The sequence below is a fragment of the Corvus kubaryi genome, unplaced genomic scaffold, assembly GCF_017639235.1.
Source record: "Corvus kubaryi isolate FWS band 111438036 unplaced genomic scaffold, C.kubaryi_AGA036_p1.0 split2-37374, whole genome shotgun sequence".
NCBI lineage: Eukaryota > Metazoa > Chordata > Aves > Passeriformes > Corvidae > Corvus > Corvus kubaryi.
In genome coordinates, this window is record NW_024582082.1 from 1,807,890 (window position 1) to 1,827,806 (window position 19,917).

General features: G+C 46.5%; 1 protein-coding gene across 3 annotated transcripts in view; it reads right to left on the reverse strand.

Moving 5' to 3' along the window:
- The window catches only part of LOC121658084 (glutamate receptor 1), a 119,964-nt gene that overhangs the window by 59,887 nt on the left and 40,160 nt on the right, over positions 1-19,917 (reverse strand). For all 3 annotated transcript variants that reach the window (XM_042014518.1, XM_042014519.1, XM_042014520.1), the window contains exons 3-4: positions 4,452-4,691; positions 2,927-3,111 (exon numbers count right to left, since the gene is read on the reverse strand). In XM_042014518.1, coding sequence (XP_041870452.1) covers positions 2,927-3,111; positions 4,452-4,691 — 425 coding nt within the window. The remainder of the gene's footprint in view (positions 1-2,926; positions 3,112-4,451; positions 4,692-19,917) is intronic.

A 19,917-nucleotide genomic window follows, 5' to 3' on the forward strand; every position in this document is an offset into this window, starting at 1 on the left:
CAATGCCAGCCCCACCAGCTTCACTGCCCTGGGGCTCCCTGCACAGAATCCCTCAGTGTGGCTTCTGCTGAGGTGTCTGGAGCTCTCAGAAAAAACCTCTGTCTACCTACAGCTATGAAGATATACACCTCATTATGGGTGGTTTTCTGAGTATCTTCCACTGCCAGATCCAAGAAGCAAAACCAGACCAAACTTGCCCCCTTTTCATTCATCAGCTGAGAGTGACCTTTGCAGTAAGTCCCAGACCTTGTAGGAGGAAGGAGAATCTCTGCTGCACTGGGATGTCTAAGAATTATGATCCAATTCTCCTTTTCTCCAGTGTCAACAATAGCTGGCACTGGCTCCTTCAGCCCAAACTCTCCTCTGTTATTTTATGAGGTGTCAGAGCCGATGAACCGGAGAGGGCTGCCATCCAGCTCTCCCTGAGCTGTTAATCTTGCAGCCCATCCACCTGAATTATGAGGCTCGTTTCCTGTGTTTTACACAGTTATTTGTGATCTTAATTTATTTTAAAATGCTTGCTCAGTCCTAATGTGTCCGGACAGCAGTAGCAAGCTGAGGTTATAATAGCATTTATCACTTCTCCTGACTGTGGTGAGAGGCTGTGCTGGGCTGCATGCTGATTGCTCACTTGGGCCACCTAGGTTTCATTACCCACTTCTTAATGGGCAAGTTTGACATCTATTAGAGAGAAATCCTCTCAGAGTGAAACACTGGCAAAGTAGAAATTCCAGTTACTCATTTTAATGAGAGACAAGGAAGAAAGAACAGAGGGCTTTGATGGAACACAACCCACCACGTACTTATCCCATTAAGGCTACACAGCACAACCCCACGGCAACCTGCCCTGAGCCAAAGCCTGGCTCACAAATGACAGGTACCTTGGCAAAGATAAATCAAACCCTTGAGACATGACACAGAGAAATCTCCCAGAGAGAAACCAGGTCATTTTTAACACACGGAGCACTGGCTCCTCCACAGCTGCGGTCACGGCAGCGCGAGGGCTGGAGCCTTGCTGGAGCCACCGGTGTTATTTGTGTTTCGTGTGTGGAGGAAAAATGAAAAGTCTGTGCAAGCAGCAGTGTGGGTGTGGGAGGCACAAATGCTGAACAGCCATCCTAGGCTCTCCTGCTCACCGTGGAGCACAAACCCACTGCCACCGAGAGACAGAGACTGGCTTGTCAGGGAAGAAGACAAATGCATTGAAATGTCCCCAAGAGGCTGAGGCAGCTCTTGGAACAGCTCTAACAGTCAGAGGGACAGGGCAAACAGCACAGTGACATTCCCACAGAGGCTGCTGGTGTGGTGAGCTGAGAGATCAGCCAGCAGCCCAAGTTACAGCCCAAGGTACAGTCCCAGCTGAATTTCACTTGATAATGAGCTGAACACTGTCTTTGAATCCCTCCAGTCATCTGTACACTATGAAAAACCTGGCATCACCTTCTCACACTGGGACAGCTACCTCTGCTCTCAGAAATCCCGGTGGACTTGGAGCAAGAATGCAAAAAAGGATGAAAATGGACTACACAGGCCCGAAAAAGTTGTTCACAGCCCTATCCCTCACTGGAGTGTTGCCTCCCAGGCACAGACGTCTGCTGGAATTGCTCTATATTTTTTGTAGTAAAACACAGCTTTGTCCCTCTTCTCCCTAGGAACTGATATTTTTATAGCATTGCAAAACAAATAATCACGGTATCTGGATTTTTAGTGCTCTTACAAATCACTTTTCCTATATTTAGGTTTAACTCTTCCTCCAGTTATGTGAAGAAATTTGAAAGTAAGACTTATTTTCCTGTTTATATCAAGAAGACTAGATAATATTTGACTACACAACTTAACATTGTTAGACAAACCAGGCTTAAAAACCCAACACTACTAATCCTAGAAATTTGATATACCCTATGGAAAAGTCAAATTCACTGCCTAGGTCTTGTCCAAAATTTTGTTCAACTGCAGCTGCTCCACGGTCAGAGAGAAGGTTTTGTGCTCTGGAGTAATCTGTTTTCTCTTTCAGGAATGTGACCTTTGCTTTGAGGTCACAACCTGCTCTCTGCTTTGTTATTATACATAACAGAGGAGCACCCAGAGACATCCAGCAAGGATGGATTGAGCTCGTCACTGAGCTGTGCATCTGGTGAAACATCAGTCCCTGTCCCAGACGGGGAGCAGCTGAAGTGTGAGACGGGAGATGAAAGGTACCTTAGACAAGGAGACGTGTGAAGCACGAGGTAAGAGTGAGCTGATTATGAGCAGTAAAGCAGTGAGAATTGCAGGGCACCACCTGCAGGGCCCTTTCCAGTGGTGGGGAAGGACTTGGCTGTAGGTGTGAGAGGGAAAGGTATCGTGGCTGGAGTTGAAGCGTGGACTGAACCTGCTGCCCCTGGGCTTGTATTTGTCTCCTGTCCACAGAAATCCATATTCAGCACTGATGTACCATAATCATTCTGTCCTGCTGGCACAGGTGTGAGAATTTGGTGCAGTACATGGAGGCTGGAGGAGCAGGAATCTGGCAGTGCCAATTCACACCTCCAGCCTAACTCAAAAACGGGAGGAAGACTCAGCAGAATCAGGAGGTGCCACATCTTGTGCACACTGCTTGGAGGAATTAGCACAAAGCAAACTAGCTGGGGAGTAAGGGGGTGTAAAGGGCTCAGCAAAGGAGTCAAACAAGTAGGGAACCTGGAACAGTGGAGCTCACCCAGCAGGAATTCATGAGAGCTTGTACTATTCCTGCAGCTTTACTGTTCCCACAATAACACAACAGAGAAATACCTGTGAGCTCGGCAGCTGCAAGGCACACACCCCACACCCAACGAGAGCCACACGGGGACAGGGATCAGGCAAGAACGGGGAGAACTTCTCCAGGGGAAATAACCCTTCCCATCCAGCGTGCAAGGCCCTGCCCAGCATTCCACACCAACACAACCTTGTTAAGGATGATGTTCAGCCTCTCAGATTCGCAGTCCACCACCACCAGCCTTTCTTTCTTCTTCTCCAGCTCCTGGAAGAGCATTCGGTAGCCCTCCTCTGTTGTTGTCAGGATGTTGACAGCTGTCACCTGCCAGTTCTTCTCAGCTGCAGTGTCCAGCACTTTCTGCAGGACTGACAACCCTATGATGGGAAGAGAAGGGGGAGAGCCAGGTTTTAGTTGTGCAATGGCATCTTTCCATCCTCCTGACAGCCTGTGTAGCTGCCTCCAGCCAGGCTGGAGACGGAGTCATGAGAGTGCAGCAGAACTACAGAGAGCAGCTAATAGTCTAGGTCTGACCCAGCTGGGCTAGGATTAATGACTCCTGCTTTTTCTGTCTCAGCACAGATGATTCCAGGCCTAATTTTCCTTTGTAATCAGCAGATCAGTCTCGTTGATCAGGCCCTGCTGTGGGATTCAGATAAGAACTCTAATCCCCATCTCCCTGTCTGTCCCATCCCAAATAACTTGATTTCTCTTACCCATCGTTTCCTTCTCGACTTTGATCTGTTTAGGCTATGTGCCCCTAGGGGTAGGGACACCCTCAGCTACCACAGCACACAGTCATACTCAGCATCCTTCTCTCTCAGCAGCATCTCACCTGGAGACCATTACTTCTAGAATTATGTTGCCTAAATTATACACAGAACCTTCCAGAGGAGACGCACACAGCAATTCTCTGTCCTTTTGGGGTATTCAGCATGCCCATGCCTCATGATAACAGAAAGCAGCTGGGATGCTTTCATACCTTCTCCTTGCTTCTAAAGCCCATCCTGTCCCTTCAGGGGATAATTATAACTTCCAAGACAGAGATGTGAATCACCTTACCTCTGCCCTATCCTCCACTAGTCTGCTTTGCTTGCAGCCTCTAAGCCTGGAACTTTAAAGGCATCTGAGAGCTGGGAAAACTGAATCATGGAGCAATGAGCTCTCTGGCCCTGTTCATGGTTTAGAAAGTTAGATAATATCTTCCATTACCCCACAAAGCTTTTTGCTCTTTTATATAGAAAACTGACAGGCAGTAAACACAGGGAACTTGGAGTTTTCCAAGCTGTCTGCCACAAACACATGTTTCACACCTGGCTGTGGGCTTAGGTAAGACCTGAGCAAGTGTCTGCTCATGTTTGTAAACTTGGAACTCAGTGGCCTTGAGTTTGACAGACCAGTTCAATATGGGACCTACTGAATAGAAACAATTTCCCCACTTCAAATTCAAAACCATTTGCACATCAAGTATTTCCCTGGTGTTGATGGGGCTCAGACCTGACCCCGTGAACACACACACACACACACAGACACGGGGTCAGGCTCATCCTTCATTTAGACCAATGCCCACCTTCAGCAGAAAGGGACATTTAGAAAAAAACAGAGCACAGGGAAGGCAAACTCAACCTCCAGCAATTCACAATTTTGGAGGCAAAGACTCCTTCCAGACCACTGTCTTTAACTGCCTGGTAACCCCTCCCACACAGCTGCCACTTACCCCGGTCAGCGTCGTAAATATACACGAACTTCTGCCAGCTGTAGTGCTCGATGACGCTGATGAGGGCATCCTGGAGCTCTGGGCGGAGCTGGAGGACAAACTGGTTGGAGGTTTCGACGGGGAAGCTCGGTGTTATGAAGCAGACGTGGAGAGCCCCGCAGAAAGACGTGAGCATGTTGACGGTCCTCCTCTCATAAAACCCAAAGATGGCATAGACGCCCTTGGAGAACTGCGAGCAGACTGCAGGAGCAGAGAGAAAGGTCGTGAAGGCAGAAATTCAAGGAGGTTTCTCAGCAATGTCACCAAAATAAACCTTTTCCCTGAGATAAGCTGTGGGCTCTCTCTGGACTAGATAATTTTCCCTCAAGGGGGTGGGTTGGTGAAAGCAACCTGTGAAGAACAGGGCTTGTGGCCTCCACAGACCTGCTTTACTTTTGATAAGCAGAAGTGACTCAGAAGAATGAAACCAGTGTCCCTAGGGCTCTGCTGAAGATTTTGCTGCTTCTGGGTTATCTGGACATGGGAACCCCTCGGCAGAAAGAGTCTACTGAAGCCCTGGATGCATTCACAAAGCAGAAAGAAAGCCTTTGCACAGCTTTGTGGACAACGACTCCAGAAGGAAACCCTGGGTTTAACCTCAGGAGGTGAGGAAACCACTCTGAGAGGGCATCTCAGCAAAGGTTCACCAAGGTTCAACGCTGTCACAGCACAGCTCCAGGGGGATCTGTCCTGGGGCATGAGCTGCTGGCACTGAGTCGGAGCCTCTGACACTGGGAGTGTGTTGGTTCTTGGGAACACAACTTTGACAACTTCTGGTTTCCTCACAAAGCCATGGAGACAGGGCTGTGTGCCCAGTGAGGTATCAGCAGTGTCCTGGGAGGTCTCCACCAGGAGGGTTTCCTGGGTTCCCTGGCAGGTGTCTGTCTGTCTTCAGCCCGTGGTGCTGTGCAGGGAGGGCTCCCTTGGGTTGGAGCCCTTCTCTGGAGAGCACTTAATGAGATCGTGGGAGCTGCTGGGAAAATGCCTCAGGAGCTCAGTGAGGTAGACAGAGTTCACACTTTGGGTTGTAAAATTCAGCCCCTGGGACAGTCAGACTCATTTAATATCACCCCTGTTTATGGCACATCCCAAGTTACCATCAATAAATCTCCAAGCTGGAGGTGGTGGCAGTGACAGCAGTTTTCCTGTGTCAGAACTCCTGGCACTCCTGTCTCCTCCTCTTGTCACTCTGACTCTGAAGACCTTTGGCTGTGACATTTATACTGACTCGACACTTCACACATCACTCGCCCGCCCTCCCAACCCAAGTGCAGGCTGAGGAGTTGGATGTGACATGCTGGGGTCCCCTGGCAAGTGCTCTGAGGTGCTCAGGACTCCCCTGACCTGGTTTCTGCTGGTAATTGAACCTTCTGCATGTGTGGCTGCAGACAGGCTTGTAAGCATGAGCTTCTTGCACCCTTAGCTGGGCTCCATGCGAGCTCTGTCCCTCCAGCAGGGACCCAAAGTAAATCCCGGCTGTCTTGCAGCCATCCTGGAAAAGATTGCCTTCTTCCTCACTTCTCTACTGCCAGCACCAAACATTCAGAGGGAAGAGCAAGAAATTCTGCTTCCCACTGTGCAAAGCAAGTCCCTGCTCCCATCTCACTCCCAAAACGAAGCAGCCAGGCTTCGTGCTGGTGCTGAGAGCTGAGAACGGAACCTCACAAGACAGATGAAATTTTTTCCTTTCTTTTGGAGCTGAGCCCAGTTTTTGGGCATCCCAGTCCCTCTGTTTGTTCGCAGGGTCACTCATCCTCTTTTCACTGATTAGCACCTGTGATCTCAGCATTTTCCTCCCACAAGGGAATTTGCTGTTCTGCAGGGCAGGGACACCTCACAAAGCCCGAAGCGAGACGGAAATAACCCCCTCTTCTCTTTATTTTCACAGCAGTGCCTCTCTTTGCAATCAGCAATTGTGTCTGTATCAGCTGGAGTCACTGCCCTCATCATGAGACTGACACATTCAGGAGGAAAAGTAGCAGATATGGATAGAAATAGTCTGAGCATTGTTTCCATGTGACTGGAGCAGTGGGTCTAATGAACGGTGCGAGATACCATATGTAGGAGATCAGAACGTGATCTCCGGGGACCCAGGCTTCAGCCTCACTGAATGATTAAAGAGACATTTTCGGGACAGCTGAACAATCCAGTACAATTAATAATCCAGACAATAAACTTAGTTGGCTTGGTTTGTTTTGTTTCAGACAAGGCATGGCTTCCTTGGATTTTCTTTTCTATTTGAAAGGAATCTATCATTTTTAATTTTAATTTTTTAACTCTGTGGCTCAGTCACGCTCAGGCATCCCTCCTACACTGTTCTGAGACATCATCAGTGCCAGCATTTGAAACAGATTGTACCAAAGACAGCTGGGAGAGTGAACACTCTTTATCATTAGTAAGTTTGGAAAGAACCCTCATTTGCTTTGTACTTGCAGGCTAAGAGGGGCTGTGGACAAGGCAGATAATTTGGAAAAAAGAAAGGCTTGCCAAGGGCTATCTCCCAAATAAAAACAAAGAAACTCTTGTGTCAGTTAATCTTGAGAAATGAAGAGTGAGAGCTGCAGCCACCTTTCTGGGACTGAACTTGGCATAACGTAAAAGCAGTGGCTGCAAAATTATGCAGATCCCAGGGCTATTTTAAATTACAGATGCTCCAAATGAATTTACACAGCAAAACTTAAATTACTTTCTCATTATTTAATACACTAAGAGATTGCTGGAACTTCTTTACGTTTCCTTTAATCATTTTATGAAGCAAATTTGTTAATCTGTTCTCATTTGATTGCTGTGCATCTTCCTAATAACATACTACTAAGAATTGTAAACCTTAAGTAGAGGAAACAAATATTTTAAGCTCTGTTTGTTTTCGTAGGGACAAGCAGTCACTAGCCTCCAACTGATGGTTTTCTGAAAAGATTAAGAAACATAAAAGAGATGAAGATCATGCTGGAATGGAAGGTCCAAGAAGTTGAGCTCTCCTGGTCCATTGGCTGGTGACATCATCACCCATTCCAAGCCTTGTGCCAGCTATCTGTGAGCAGCTGGCTGGCCCCAGCCCAGCTGTTCCTGCAGAGGAGAGCTGCAGTCAGCCTGGAGACCAGCTCCAGCAGCTGAATTTGGACAGCTCCACCTCAAGCTCGTTCCTGCAGGCAGAGATCTGGGTGAAATCCAACAGCGTAAGTGTTTGCCTATCCCAAGGTGTGAGCATGAGTGAGGAGGGTTTGCTTGGATGCAAATGCAGAGATCTGTGGCTGTTTGCATGTGCTGTTTGTGGCCTCTGGGCTGCACAGCGGGAAAGGACAGAGAACGTCAGTTCTGGGCTGTACCTGTGCTCATATGTTACATTGAATTTGTACTTAATTACAGAATAATTTCCCTCTAAAGTAGCCCTTGGAAAATACAGATCATAACGATTGATAATCATGGCAACTACCACTGTGTTCTCCCTGATCAGTCTTGTTTAATTGATCAGTTTGGGATTTGTGGCCGGGACATTCCCAGTGTGTGCTGCACCTGGCCACATGGACACCCCATATCCCTCCTTCTCCAGGCACAGGATTTCTTCCTGAGATCTCTAGTGCTGTTCAACAAGGAAAATTAGGTAAAAGCAGAGGCATTAACTAGATTGTAATTTGTCATGCTGGAGAGAAAATGCAGTGACAGCCACCTGCTCTCTGCACACAGCTCTGCAGAGTGTCTGTTGCAGCCAGGTGAGGTGAGAACTCATCTGACCGCTCTAAAAACATTTCTAACTTACAGCAAAAATCAAAATAGTTTGTAAGTTAGTTAAAAAGTGACTGATGTGGTAGAACAAGCAGGGGAGGCTGCCCTCTCTCCCTGTGGAACGGTAGCCATTGCAGAGCCATTGAATTCAGATGAGGAAAAAGCATCTGTGATTCACTCATTCTTGGAATCCACAGACTCTAGAATTTCTAGTCCTGCAGTTTTTCTCAAAAGTTCTCTTTTCATATGGAAATACTCAAGGTAAAGAATGCACATCAGAGAGAAAAACTGATTTTACTGAAAGTACACACAGGAGAGGGCACCTTCTAGGGAGCTGAAGAGAGGCAGCTCTGGCCACTTTTGAAGGTGCTTCCAAGAAAAAGAAAAATACATCAGTAAATACATTGACACTCACAACTTTAAATTGCACATTTTCTCTGTGGAAGAGGAAAGCAAAAGAGGTGTTTTGAGCCTATAAAAATTCATGGTGGAATTTTCTTTTGGCTGCAGCTCTTAACCAGAGTGAGTAGATGAACAAGACTGATTTCTGCATTTAGGAGAGTCAGAGGTATTTTGCAAGTGGGGTTTGACCTAATCCACATGAAAGGCAGATGTCAGATAAAACAGACATCTCTTTTAGGTTTTGGTTAAAGAAGATAGCCCAAAAAGTTTCTCTCAGAAACCATCACCACAAAGAGGGGCTGAAACAATCTCAGCATTTGAGGGAGGAGGAAGGGCAAATGGGCTGCACAGAAGGATGGAAATGAGGATTTGGTCTCCAGCAGCGAAAACTGTGCATTCTGCTGAGAATCTGCAAACAAGACTGCAAAAAGGGAACTGCTCCCCAGGGACACAGCTGGGGAGGAAGCCTGGTAGGAGATCCTGGGGACTGCTCATCTGCCGTTTCATTTAGAAGCAGAATTTTCACCATTTCACTGAGTTTAAGACTAGAAAGGGACATTAGATCATTTCTACTGACTTCTTGCATCTCATGGACTATTAAGTTTCACCCAGCTACCCCTGGAGGGAGCCAATAATATGGCTTAGTTGACTCTTAGGAGATTCAGCTGCTGCATGTGCCTCTGTCAGGGAACAGAAGTAGCAGAGACAGTGCTAATACCCTAAGCCACAAGAGCAGTAAAAAACCTGATTAAATGAAATATCCCCAGATGTTCCTCACAAATTATGTGTGTTCTCACTTGCAAGAGGGGACAGAAACCCCTGATGGTCCCTGCCAGGTCTCAGAGGCCTTCCTGAGCCTGGAGAATATCATGGCATCTAGGAGGGAAGACACTGCACCCTCTCCAGGAAAGCTGTTCCTACAGTGCTGAGCTGGAGATGTGACCAAATTATTCCCCATAGCCCAAACAAACAAAAAAAGAGAAAAATATAGAGTTCAAGATAAGAAGAAATCTTTGAAACCACTCAGCCCAGCACACACCAGAATGAACAAATGCCTTTTAAAAATTGCAAGTAAGTGTGGCCAGATTTTGAGGCCACACAATTACAATAAAATAGTGATCTCAGTTATGTCAGTTATCCCCTGCAATGCCTGCAGCCCCAATATCATCTTCACGTGCCCAAGCCTCCTGGGACACAGAACCAACACCCTCACCAGCAGCAAAACATACTCATTGACAACAGTGGTGTCAAGAGGCAGTTCCCACATGCTTCCCTTTGCTCACTTGGAGTGTGTTTGTGCACATGTGGGAAAGAGGAGGGAGGATATGCATGCATAATTAATTCTTAGCATGCCCTGCCTGGAGGCGACCCTCACATGGTGATGGAGAACCTGACATCAGGTTGGCAAAGCTGGTGGAGTTCCAAGGAAAGAGCACTGGTGTCTGCTGCAATTAGGATCAGCTCAGCTCTCCTCCCGAATGTTTGTCCTCACAGCTCTCCACTGTGGCGTAGGTGCCAGAGCGCATCTCTTCAGCACATCCCAACGACAGCATGTTCCCACAGATTTCTGGAGCAGGGGAAAGCCAAACAGATTCTACACTCCCCCATTGTTCCACTCATTTATTTAGCTGACAGCAGATATGTCCCACATATTTGATCAACTGCAAATCAGGCTGATGTGATATCACAAGAAATGCATGTTTTTCTTTCAAATGCATAAAAGGCACAGAAGGGTGCTCCCTTCCATCATTTCCCTGCACTGCAGCTCGAATGATCCTGGAAGCTGGAAAGCAGTGTTGGTTTTACATAAAGATCTGCTTTCCTTCCCTCATATTTAAACAATAATCTGTGACTGAAGAGCTGCTCATAAATGCATATGCTGATAGCTTCAATTTTTTCAGTTAAGTTTTCCTGCTTGACAAATGGTAAGTTTCCTTTAAGATCAAATTGGATTTGGGGTGCTTCTTTCTCACATGCTGCTGAGTTTTAGGAAACAGAAATAGCAGGGTGGTTTGCTCACCAAAAATGATCAGCATGGACTCTCAGTCATTTAAGTTAACTTTTGAATTAAAATCCTGGTGGTAGAAGATACAGTCATGGGGAGTTGACTTTAATCTCTCTAAGGGACCAGCTGAAGATCCTCACCCTTCCACTTGTGTACTTCACATCTTGAAACCTCTTTTTATTTTTCTACTAGACTCTTTGAATGCAGTTCTTATCCAGTGTGACTACAAAACAGGAGAAAAAAATCCAAATATCAAAGGTCTTAATGAGGTCACTGAACTTGTTGAATAAGGAAAGAAGGAAAATGATGATGTTTGTCAAGATTCTACTTGCTTGCTTTATTTGTTTTTAAAAGTGTTTTTAATTTTGGATTCCTAATACTTTGTTGAGTCATATGAAACCAAGAATTAAATATATTGAAGGGTTTACAGTCAACACAAACTACTTCTGAGCACTTTTAATAGGAATTAGATGCAAATCCCCTATGCGCAAGACACTGAGATCAGAAGCATCCTTAAGAGGGTCTCATTTCTTCTGTGGGTAGAATTAAGTTATTATTCTAATAGGGACAGTTTGGTTAATGAGGGTCCTGTGGTTAATGTGTAAGGAGAAATGGGTCCATTGCCATCTCTGTTTCACATTTGTTATTTAATCATGATTTGGATCTTTGCTTGTGAGGCAACTGCTTTTTTCTGAGCCCATCTGTTCCAGTCCCTTCGCTCAGAGGCTGACTCCTGCACCATGCTCATATAGACCATTTCTGAGCTAGAAACACTGATGCCATGCTCTCAAGCTGTGTAAGGTTCTTGTTGTCTACTTCCTTCATCTCTCCAGTGTCCCATACCAGAGCCACAGCTTTTCCACAGCACTCCCTGCTTTCATAGCTTAAAACCAGAAAAGACGTGCAGAAGGGCTCTGGTGCCTGGAAAAGACTCGGCATTTTTCAGCTCTAATAAAAGATCTGACCTTTCCACCTTGCCTCATTGTTCAAATGGGAGTGTTTCCCTCCATGCCAGTCTGTCTCATTTCTGGGGGACAGCTAGCAAACCCATTTGGGATACAGCCTTCTGAGAGCATTTTGCGGCACATTTTGTCTTTGAAAAATCATAGAATCACAGAATGGTTTGGCTTGGAAGGAGCCTTAAAGATGTGCCAGAGCTGTCTGACACCGTTATCAGGTCTGCTGGGCACTCTGGCTTTTTACTGTGTCCAGAAAGAACCCTGCAGAAGATGCTGCTCTGCTGAGTTCCCTTGGAGAAGCAGGAGATCTGCAAAACCAAGTGAATTCTCCTAACCCACAGCTCTCACCTCAAGCTCCCCTGCAGCTACTCTAGAGGGAAGGAGTGATCCCTCAGAGGGCCCCCAGCTGCAGATGGATGTTCCTATGGGACCCACGGACTCAGGAAGACCAGAGATCCCTGCTCTCATCTAACCTTCTGCAATGAAATTGAAAACTCATAATTTGTCCTCATTGAACTCTCTGTGTCTGAAGCAGAGACATAAATATTAAAGCAAGATTACTACAAATGAAAAAGTGACAGCGATATTGTAAAAGGAGATGAGGAATGAGGGTTGAACCAATTTTCCTTCTGCTTTTTTATTAGATGGCCTTTTGTACTACACTGGTGCTTCTGAAGATAGTGCTGTACAGGGAAAACGAAGTACAGGATCAGGGTGTAAGATTCTGCTGGGAAGCATGAACAACAACAGAGAAAAAGAACAAAGCACCAAACCCCCAGCACGTTTACACAGTACACAGCACGCTGTTCTTAGTTCACCACAGCATTTAGTTCTGGGCTGTAAGTGCTGAATTATTAAACCAGTAAAGAGGGGAGTGAGGAGTGGGAGGGGGGAAGATAAGCAGTAGCAGAAAGCAGATGTGTCACATAGAGAAGGTCTCGTTGCAGATGCAATACATTTTGTCTTCAATAGCTTCTTTTCTTTCCCTAATACATTATGTTGGTTCACAGACATTAAAGCCTCAGACTGTCTTCAGTGCAAGCCTCAGGTTCTGGTGAAGATTTTGTAAGGGCCTGTCTTGAAACTGTCTACAGAAGTTCACACTTACTAAGGACAAAGAGGTTCAAACAGAACCTCTCATACACAGGACAGAGCATCATGTCCTTGGGGGCTTGAAGTGGCAAGTGGTACCTAAACCCACCAGCTGTCACATTATCTATAAATTTTCACATTTTCTATCCACTTTCAGGGCTGCATTACAGGTATCTGCTGAGTTAGCAAAGCAGATGCTCCAAAACCTACATGTGCTATCGCTGCCCCAAAAGTGCCAGCTCTCCTGCAGTCACTGGAGCCGTTAGCTTTCTGGGAAGAGCAGAGAAAGCCACAAACCCAGCAAACTACACTCAGCACACAAGGATTAAGCCCTAGAGCACAACCCTTTTGTGCTACCTGGTTGCACATTGCGTTCACCTGAGGTCTGTGAAAGCACCAATGGTTTTGAAACACATTTAACATCTCAGCAAGGGCTGAGTTTGGTGCAGAATGACAAGATCCTTTGACGTCTGAGAGTGCTGGTTTTTGTGGGTTTAAGTGCCTCCCTTGGTGGCTCTTTGCTATAGTCATGTCTTGTAGGGTTTTTATTTTCCCTTTTCACATTAATGCTCCAACCCATTGTGCTCATAGCTTTGCTCAGGCCTACTTAATGTCAGGGGGAATATTACCATTTCTTCCCTGTCATTAGAACTGCTTTAATCCTGTCTGCATTGTGAGGGCAAGAAATGATGAGAGTTACAACATTTTTATTTCCACAGTGCCTCTGAGCACCAGGTTTCACGGAAAATCCCAAACAAACAAGTTTAATCTTGAGATCTTTTAAACCCAGTGGGAGACTGTGTTGTCTGGGGAGCAGGGAGGCAGAAGTGTGGCAGATGGTGAGATCTGGACCTATGGTTTGCAGTTTTATGGTCTCTGCTGAAACTTCTGTGCGAGTCACTCACCGTGGGTGGTGGAACAAACAGTTTACACGAAGTGCACCCAGTCAGGGTGCCCAGATGGAGCCTCTGCAAAGGGGAGATACTTAAACCAGGGCTGCAAGCAGCTCTAGAGGCCAGTTCCCTCTCATGGGAGGTGAAGACATCCATCCCTCTGAGTGAGGTGAATGGTGGGGATGCGGGAGCTGGGAGAACACCTCTCTGCTCCACTGCTCCCACAAACCTGTGGGTAGACCTGGAGCCCCTTGTGAATGCAACCCAAAATACCAATTATCAACCTGGCTGCCCAGCATGACCTTCCACACAAATAAAGTGGAATTTGAGATTTTTCTTCAAAAAATCTCAGGTGAAATCTGTGTCATTTTACCAGCATGACAGAGGGGACTTTTACAGCTACAGGCTTCTCCTTAACCTGTGCTTGGACCCACAACAGTCATCTCCCACAGCGAACTCTCAGGACTAAGGAAAGAACCAAGATGTGGGACAAGCTGCAAACCACACCACCAGTTATATAAAATTACCTTAAACACTTCCAAATTCTTTTGCCTGAAATAATTTTGGGCAACCAAATCCCTTTAATGCTAGTGACAGGTGTTATCCAACACAAAACAGAACTTCAGGAAAGACTTTCCAGCTGGATGTTTTACTTGCAGAACTTGTTATGTTACAATAAATGTGTATGCTAATGAAATATAAAAAATCATCAGCTTTACACAGAGGCCAGTGAAGACACCAGGAGCCTCTCAGTTATCCTGCTGTGGGACTGAGACAATAACCTGGAAAATGGGATGTGTGGCTTAGGGAGAAGAATGTGGGAGCATCACTAACATTAGGAAACAACTGACATCCCTTCCTGACATGCCTACTTACATGCAAACACTTTCCCTACTGGTTTCTATTCTAGGAGAATTTTTAAGCTGCTGAAGAAAGAGACTCTCTAGTGAGCTGCAGAGAGCAAGAGAGATCATGTAAAACACTCTGCATAAATGCAAATTGCAGGGAGGCCAACCAGAGCACAGGAAGGGGAGTTGCTGCAAACCTGGGGTTGTTCATCACTCCAGAGCAGTGACACTGCACACACAGATGCAGGTTCTGCCTCAAGCAGTCACTCAGTGTAAACCAAAGCTGATGACATGATTTAGGCAGCTACTGAGAAAACCCCACTGCTTCTCAGCAGAAACTTTACCTGTAAAATATTATTTAGACAGAAAAGCAGCAGCAGACTGGGGGATGCTAATTTGTACCACTGCTCACCATCAGAGCATCAGAGAGACTTTTTCACTATTCACCAGGTGTTGCTCAACACTTCTGTTGACATTACAGAGAAATGCCTCTAATGAGATCCATTTGTTCGTGAAACCAGGGTCACTTGCCAGCCAGGGGCAGCAGGTCTTGCACAGAGAGGCACCAGGAGCACCAGCTTTTCAAGGAGTGGAAACATGCCTTGGATTTAACAAATGTTGTGCAAGACTGCTGAGCCATGGAAAGCTTCACACTTCAGGTATTGGATTTGCTTCCCACAAGGAAAACTGGGGAAACACCACCATACAATGGACTCTAACTGCACAGCAAAAGTGAGCACATGGATGGCTGAAGGTATAATTAACCTAATTAAGGCACCATTTATCCCAGAAGCCTCTGAAGGAAAGGCAGGTGGGACTTCCAGATACAAGAGAAGTTTGGCAGGGCAGAGGCTGCTGCCACTGGTGGGAAGAACCCAAATAAGAACTTTGTGTGGCAGAACAGGCAAAAAGAAACACCCCTGGAACAGGTTTTGTCTCTTGGTGTTTGCAGGAAGGCCGAGGTGCAATGTAAAACCTGTGATTTACACCTCTGGGACTGTCCTAGCTAACCTGTGAGGGCTGTGATATTCTTCTCTCTGTACTGCAACCCACTTTCAGTGCTGAATGTGGCAGAGAAGAGTGTGCAGTGTAGCCTTCACTTCAAGTTCCTGACCCTCCTGCTGGAGTAAAGATTCATTTCCCTGTGAGAGAAATTCTTTCTGGCTGCCCGTATTTAACATGGCAGTGAACATCTGCAGTCATATTTCCAAAGAATTTGTTGTGATCATTCCTCTGCACTGCTAGTCCTGACAGTAGAGCAGTGTCAGCTGAGAGCCGTGGTGGCATTTCCAAAACATGCTTAAATTACTGAGTTCACTGCCATGTCTCTTTAAAGAAGAGATGTTGGGATGGTCTTTAGGTGATTTGGGTATGTAAGGAAGCCATATGGGGCATACAACCTCTGAAAATTAGACCTTTGCTAATGTACACTGAAAGCTTGTCTCCTGAGAACTTTTACCGGTGCACTCCTAAGGGAAGAAGCTTTTCTGGCATTGTCTGTGGAGCAATGGAAGAACTGGGGTGTCATGTGCAGGTGTGGTTGACAGAGGATCCCCTGTGCAGGTGCACTTTGACAAATGTGATGGTGCAGCTGTAAATCCATGGCTATGATCCACCTCTGTAAACTTCTTTCTTGAACTTCTCACGTAAGTGTTGAGAAAATCGTCAGCTTTCTGCCTGGTTAGAACTAATGGTCTGTGCCGTATAAGTAAGACAGCTAAGAAAACCTTTATTTCAGTGCAGAAAAGTTTTCTGCATTATAGTTTCCCTGGTAACTACATTGAGGCCAACAGAATTACACTGGGTCTAAGTATGGTCTAGTTTTGTCAGTTGGGAAACACATCATGTTTCCTGAAGGAGGCTGCAGGGATACAGGACCTGATTTGTGGGTGCACTCAGCCGTGACTCGCTTGTAAAGTGGACTTGCTTCACATCTGCTTGAGCACAGGTCACCAGGTCCTCCTCAGAAGCGTCCTCAGGCATGAAACCAAAAGGAATTTGTGATAAAAGACACTTAAGAAACTTTTCGTGACATCCTTGTTGGAAAAATCCTTCCAAGCAAATGCATGGGAAATAACAGAAACCCAAGGAGTTGTGAAAGCTGGATGGGAGAAGAGGAACGGGGGAAAGGAGATGCAAGTTTGAGGTTCGTTGATGGAAGAAAAGCCATTTAATTTCAAAACCACTTGAGGCTTTGAAAAACAAGGATGAAAGAGAGTTTGAAGGGGGGGCTGAGTGTGGGGTGCATTCAGAGATCCAAGGGTCAGGTGTCTTTTTCTGGCAGGTGGGGGAGGAAAATGAGCATCCACCTCTGGGTCACTCTGCTTTTCCTCTCTCTGAATGGAAGAAGACAGTAACATTTTTTCCCTCTTTAGTGCTGACAAGTCTTAGTTAAGAAGGGTTTTTCCAAACCTCACTGCCTGAAGCCTGGCAGTCTGTCCTCCATTAAGGTTTTTAACCCCATTTCACAGCGGGACAGACCGAGGCAGCCACATGTGCAAAGACACACAACCATTTTGGGATGGGTCCCAAGTACCCTCACACGGACACCTCTTTGTCAGACAGTGTGAAGAACAGGCCCCTTGCAGCGCTTTTCCAGTAGGGTGCTCACGTTTCACCAGTGAAAAGCACTTTCCCAGTGGATGGTGCCTGCTCCACGGGGCACTCCCTGTCCCCGTTCGCTCCTCTTGCCCGTCCTTTCGGAGGGAACGTGCTGACAGCAGAACAAGGCAGCCCTGCAATGGTGTGATGCTCCTCTCCAAGCACCCACAGCCTTGGCATCTCACCCCAGGCTCGGGGATTTTGTGGCCAGCTGTTGAGTGGGCACTTTGCAGCAGAACTCGTGTACTGGCTTTAACACAAAACCCATTGCAATTCCTCTCACAGCTCAACCTCACCTCCTGCTGATTCATGCTGGGCTGAAGGGAAGAAGGACAATGTGACCTCTGGCCTGAAAGACTGGAGACCTTCCCAGAACAAAGCCATGCCCCCCCCCCCCCAATGCCTTTTGCTTGGGTCTCTCTGCGTGATTTCCTGGTTTATTAGCTTTTAAAAAGCAGAAGTCCTATCTAATGGCTTGGCTATCAGCATGGTGCTGGGTGCCCAGCTGGTGGCTTTTGAGAAGTGTTACTGCCAGGCATTGGTTTCTGGGCCAAGAAAATCTCTCCCTGTGGGGCAGGGATGGTCTGGACCAGCAGCTCTGTGGACTTCAATTCAAGCCCATCCCATCTCCAGTCCTCAGTGGAGCAAAGGGGAGTTATTATCCCCATTGTCTCTGCCAGGTGGGTGCAACATCGACTGTGGGTCTCAGTTAAATGAAAATGTAGGAGGAGAAGTTGGCCACCTTTGCCACAGAACTTGTCGTGTGCCTGCCTCACACCGAAATGCCTTCTGCTGCAAAACAGAGCATCTTTTAGAAAGATTTAAAGACCCAATTTTATGGGCAATCTATATTTTAGGATAATGCTTCTAAATGAAATTTTCTTCAGTGCTTATACAGATTCTTCATTTCTGGTTGGAAGCCTCCTACATTATTTTCTAGGCATGAGATCTTATATTTGCTCAGCACTAACACCTAGGGAAATCTCAAATTGTTGCTACTCAGTTTTTAGCCTTCTCCCTTAAAAAATGCATTCTTGAAAGCTACAAAGCAACTGGCCAGGCTTTTGATGACCTTTCATTAAACAGGAAACAAACATTCAAATGCTCCATTAGACAAGCAAAGAATCAATTTATTTGAAGAAAAGTTACCCTAGACATCCCAGTTATTTTAGTTCATTTTACCATAAAAGCTTTGGTAGGCTTTACTTTTAGCATCTCTGAGACAAAACTAATGCCAATGGAACAGATCCAATAAAGACAGGCAACAAAGCTAGCTGAAATTTCTCATCACCTTCTTTTCCCCTTCAAATGAAAACTGAGGCTTGATCAAAAGTAGGAAGTTGCTTGTTTTGACAAAGCAGCCTGATTTTCCCAGGGAAAAACAAAGGGGGAAAAAGTTTTACTGTTAAGTCAGAACATTAAAAGATGAATGCTGGGATGCAATTAACCCTCCTCCCTTGCTCTGGATCATAAATTTCTCTACGAGCGCTGTCAGTGTTCTTTCTCCCTCGAAGAGATGCTGCAAGGGCAGTCAGCCAGAGCAGCAGGGATAAATCTGAGGTGAGAGGTGGAGGATATGGGGTCAGTGGAAATGTTGCCAGCGTTCCCGCTCCGCTGCGGGCGGGATGTTTAGGCACTCCCAGAGCTCTGCCTCCTGAGAAGCACACACTTATTTATGTGTCTATTTGCACTTGCTCTGCACCCAGACAGCCTCTGCTCGGCACAGCACATGGCCTCTGTCCTGTCCTGCTCACAGGGGGATGTTTCCTTCTGTGCCACAGTGTGTTTAAGCCATCAGCCCTCTACTTCCCACTGCTCCTCGAGTGTTTGCCTTTCCCTGCTCTGACAGGTACAGCCGCTCCCTGTGCTGCTACAGCTTCGTCCCTGCTTTGTCACCTGCCCTGGAGCACCTCCTCATCAGGCTCAGCAGCGCCCCACAATCCTTCCTACCCATGGGGCATGGCTGGCTTTTTCCGTGACCCTGTCCCTGTGGTGCAGGAGCCCTCCACATGTCCCAGCACTGCATCCCACCTGTGCATGGCCATGAGAAACCCCATGGTGCTGCAGCTACAGGAACACCCACTCCCAGATGGAGCCCCTCCAGCATTCCCAAATACCTTCTGCCATGCACTTCCCAAATCCTCCTTTCCACATCCCACCCATGCACACACATAAACACACAAAAATCCTTCCATTAGCTAAATCCCAGGTTTTTACAGCGCTGTTCTCACACGCAGCCCTCCCTTATCACCCCGCTCACAGACTCCCGGGCTAATCTCTCTCCCTGTGCCACGCGCGGCCACTCTCTTATCTTCCCTCTCTTCTACACACACACACACACACACTTTTTTACACAGAGACTAATCCTTCTCAGTGTCACGCACCTCAAAATCCTCCTTACGACGCCCCCTCGCACACTGAGTAATCCCTTTCGGAGTCTCGCACACGCGATCCCGCTGACAGCATCCCTCCACACGCATCCACGGCACGCTTCACGGACAGGAACTTCTTTGTGTCACACACACAATTATCCCCCCTCCCTGAAGCACATATTTTTCCCTAAGTCTGACACGTGCATGTGAACGTGCCCTCAGTGCAGTAAAACCAGCTTTTTTTTTTTTTTTTCAAGTGAGATAAACCAATGTAAATGAAATATTTGGGGGTGAAACTTTGGATATTTGGGTAACTGTCCGGGAAAATGGAGATGTTGTCACATGAGAGATTGTAAAGGAGCTGGCACGTTTCAGTGCAGGGAAGCAAAGGCTGAGAGGGGATGTGTTGCTGTTTGTAAAAACGTCAGAGGGGTAAACACTAGAGAAGAGCTATTGATGCTAAAGGACAACATTGGCACGAGAACAAGTGAGAATAAACTAGTCATGAATAAATGCAGGCTGTGAACCACAG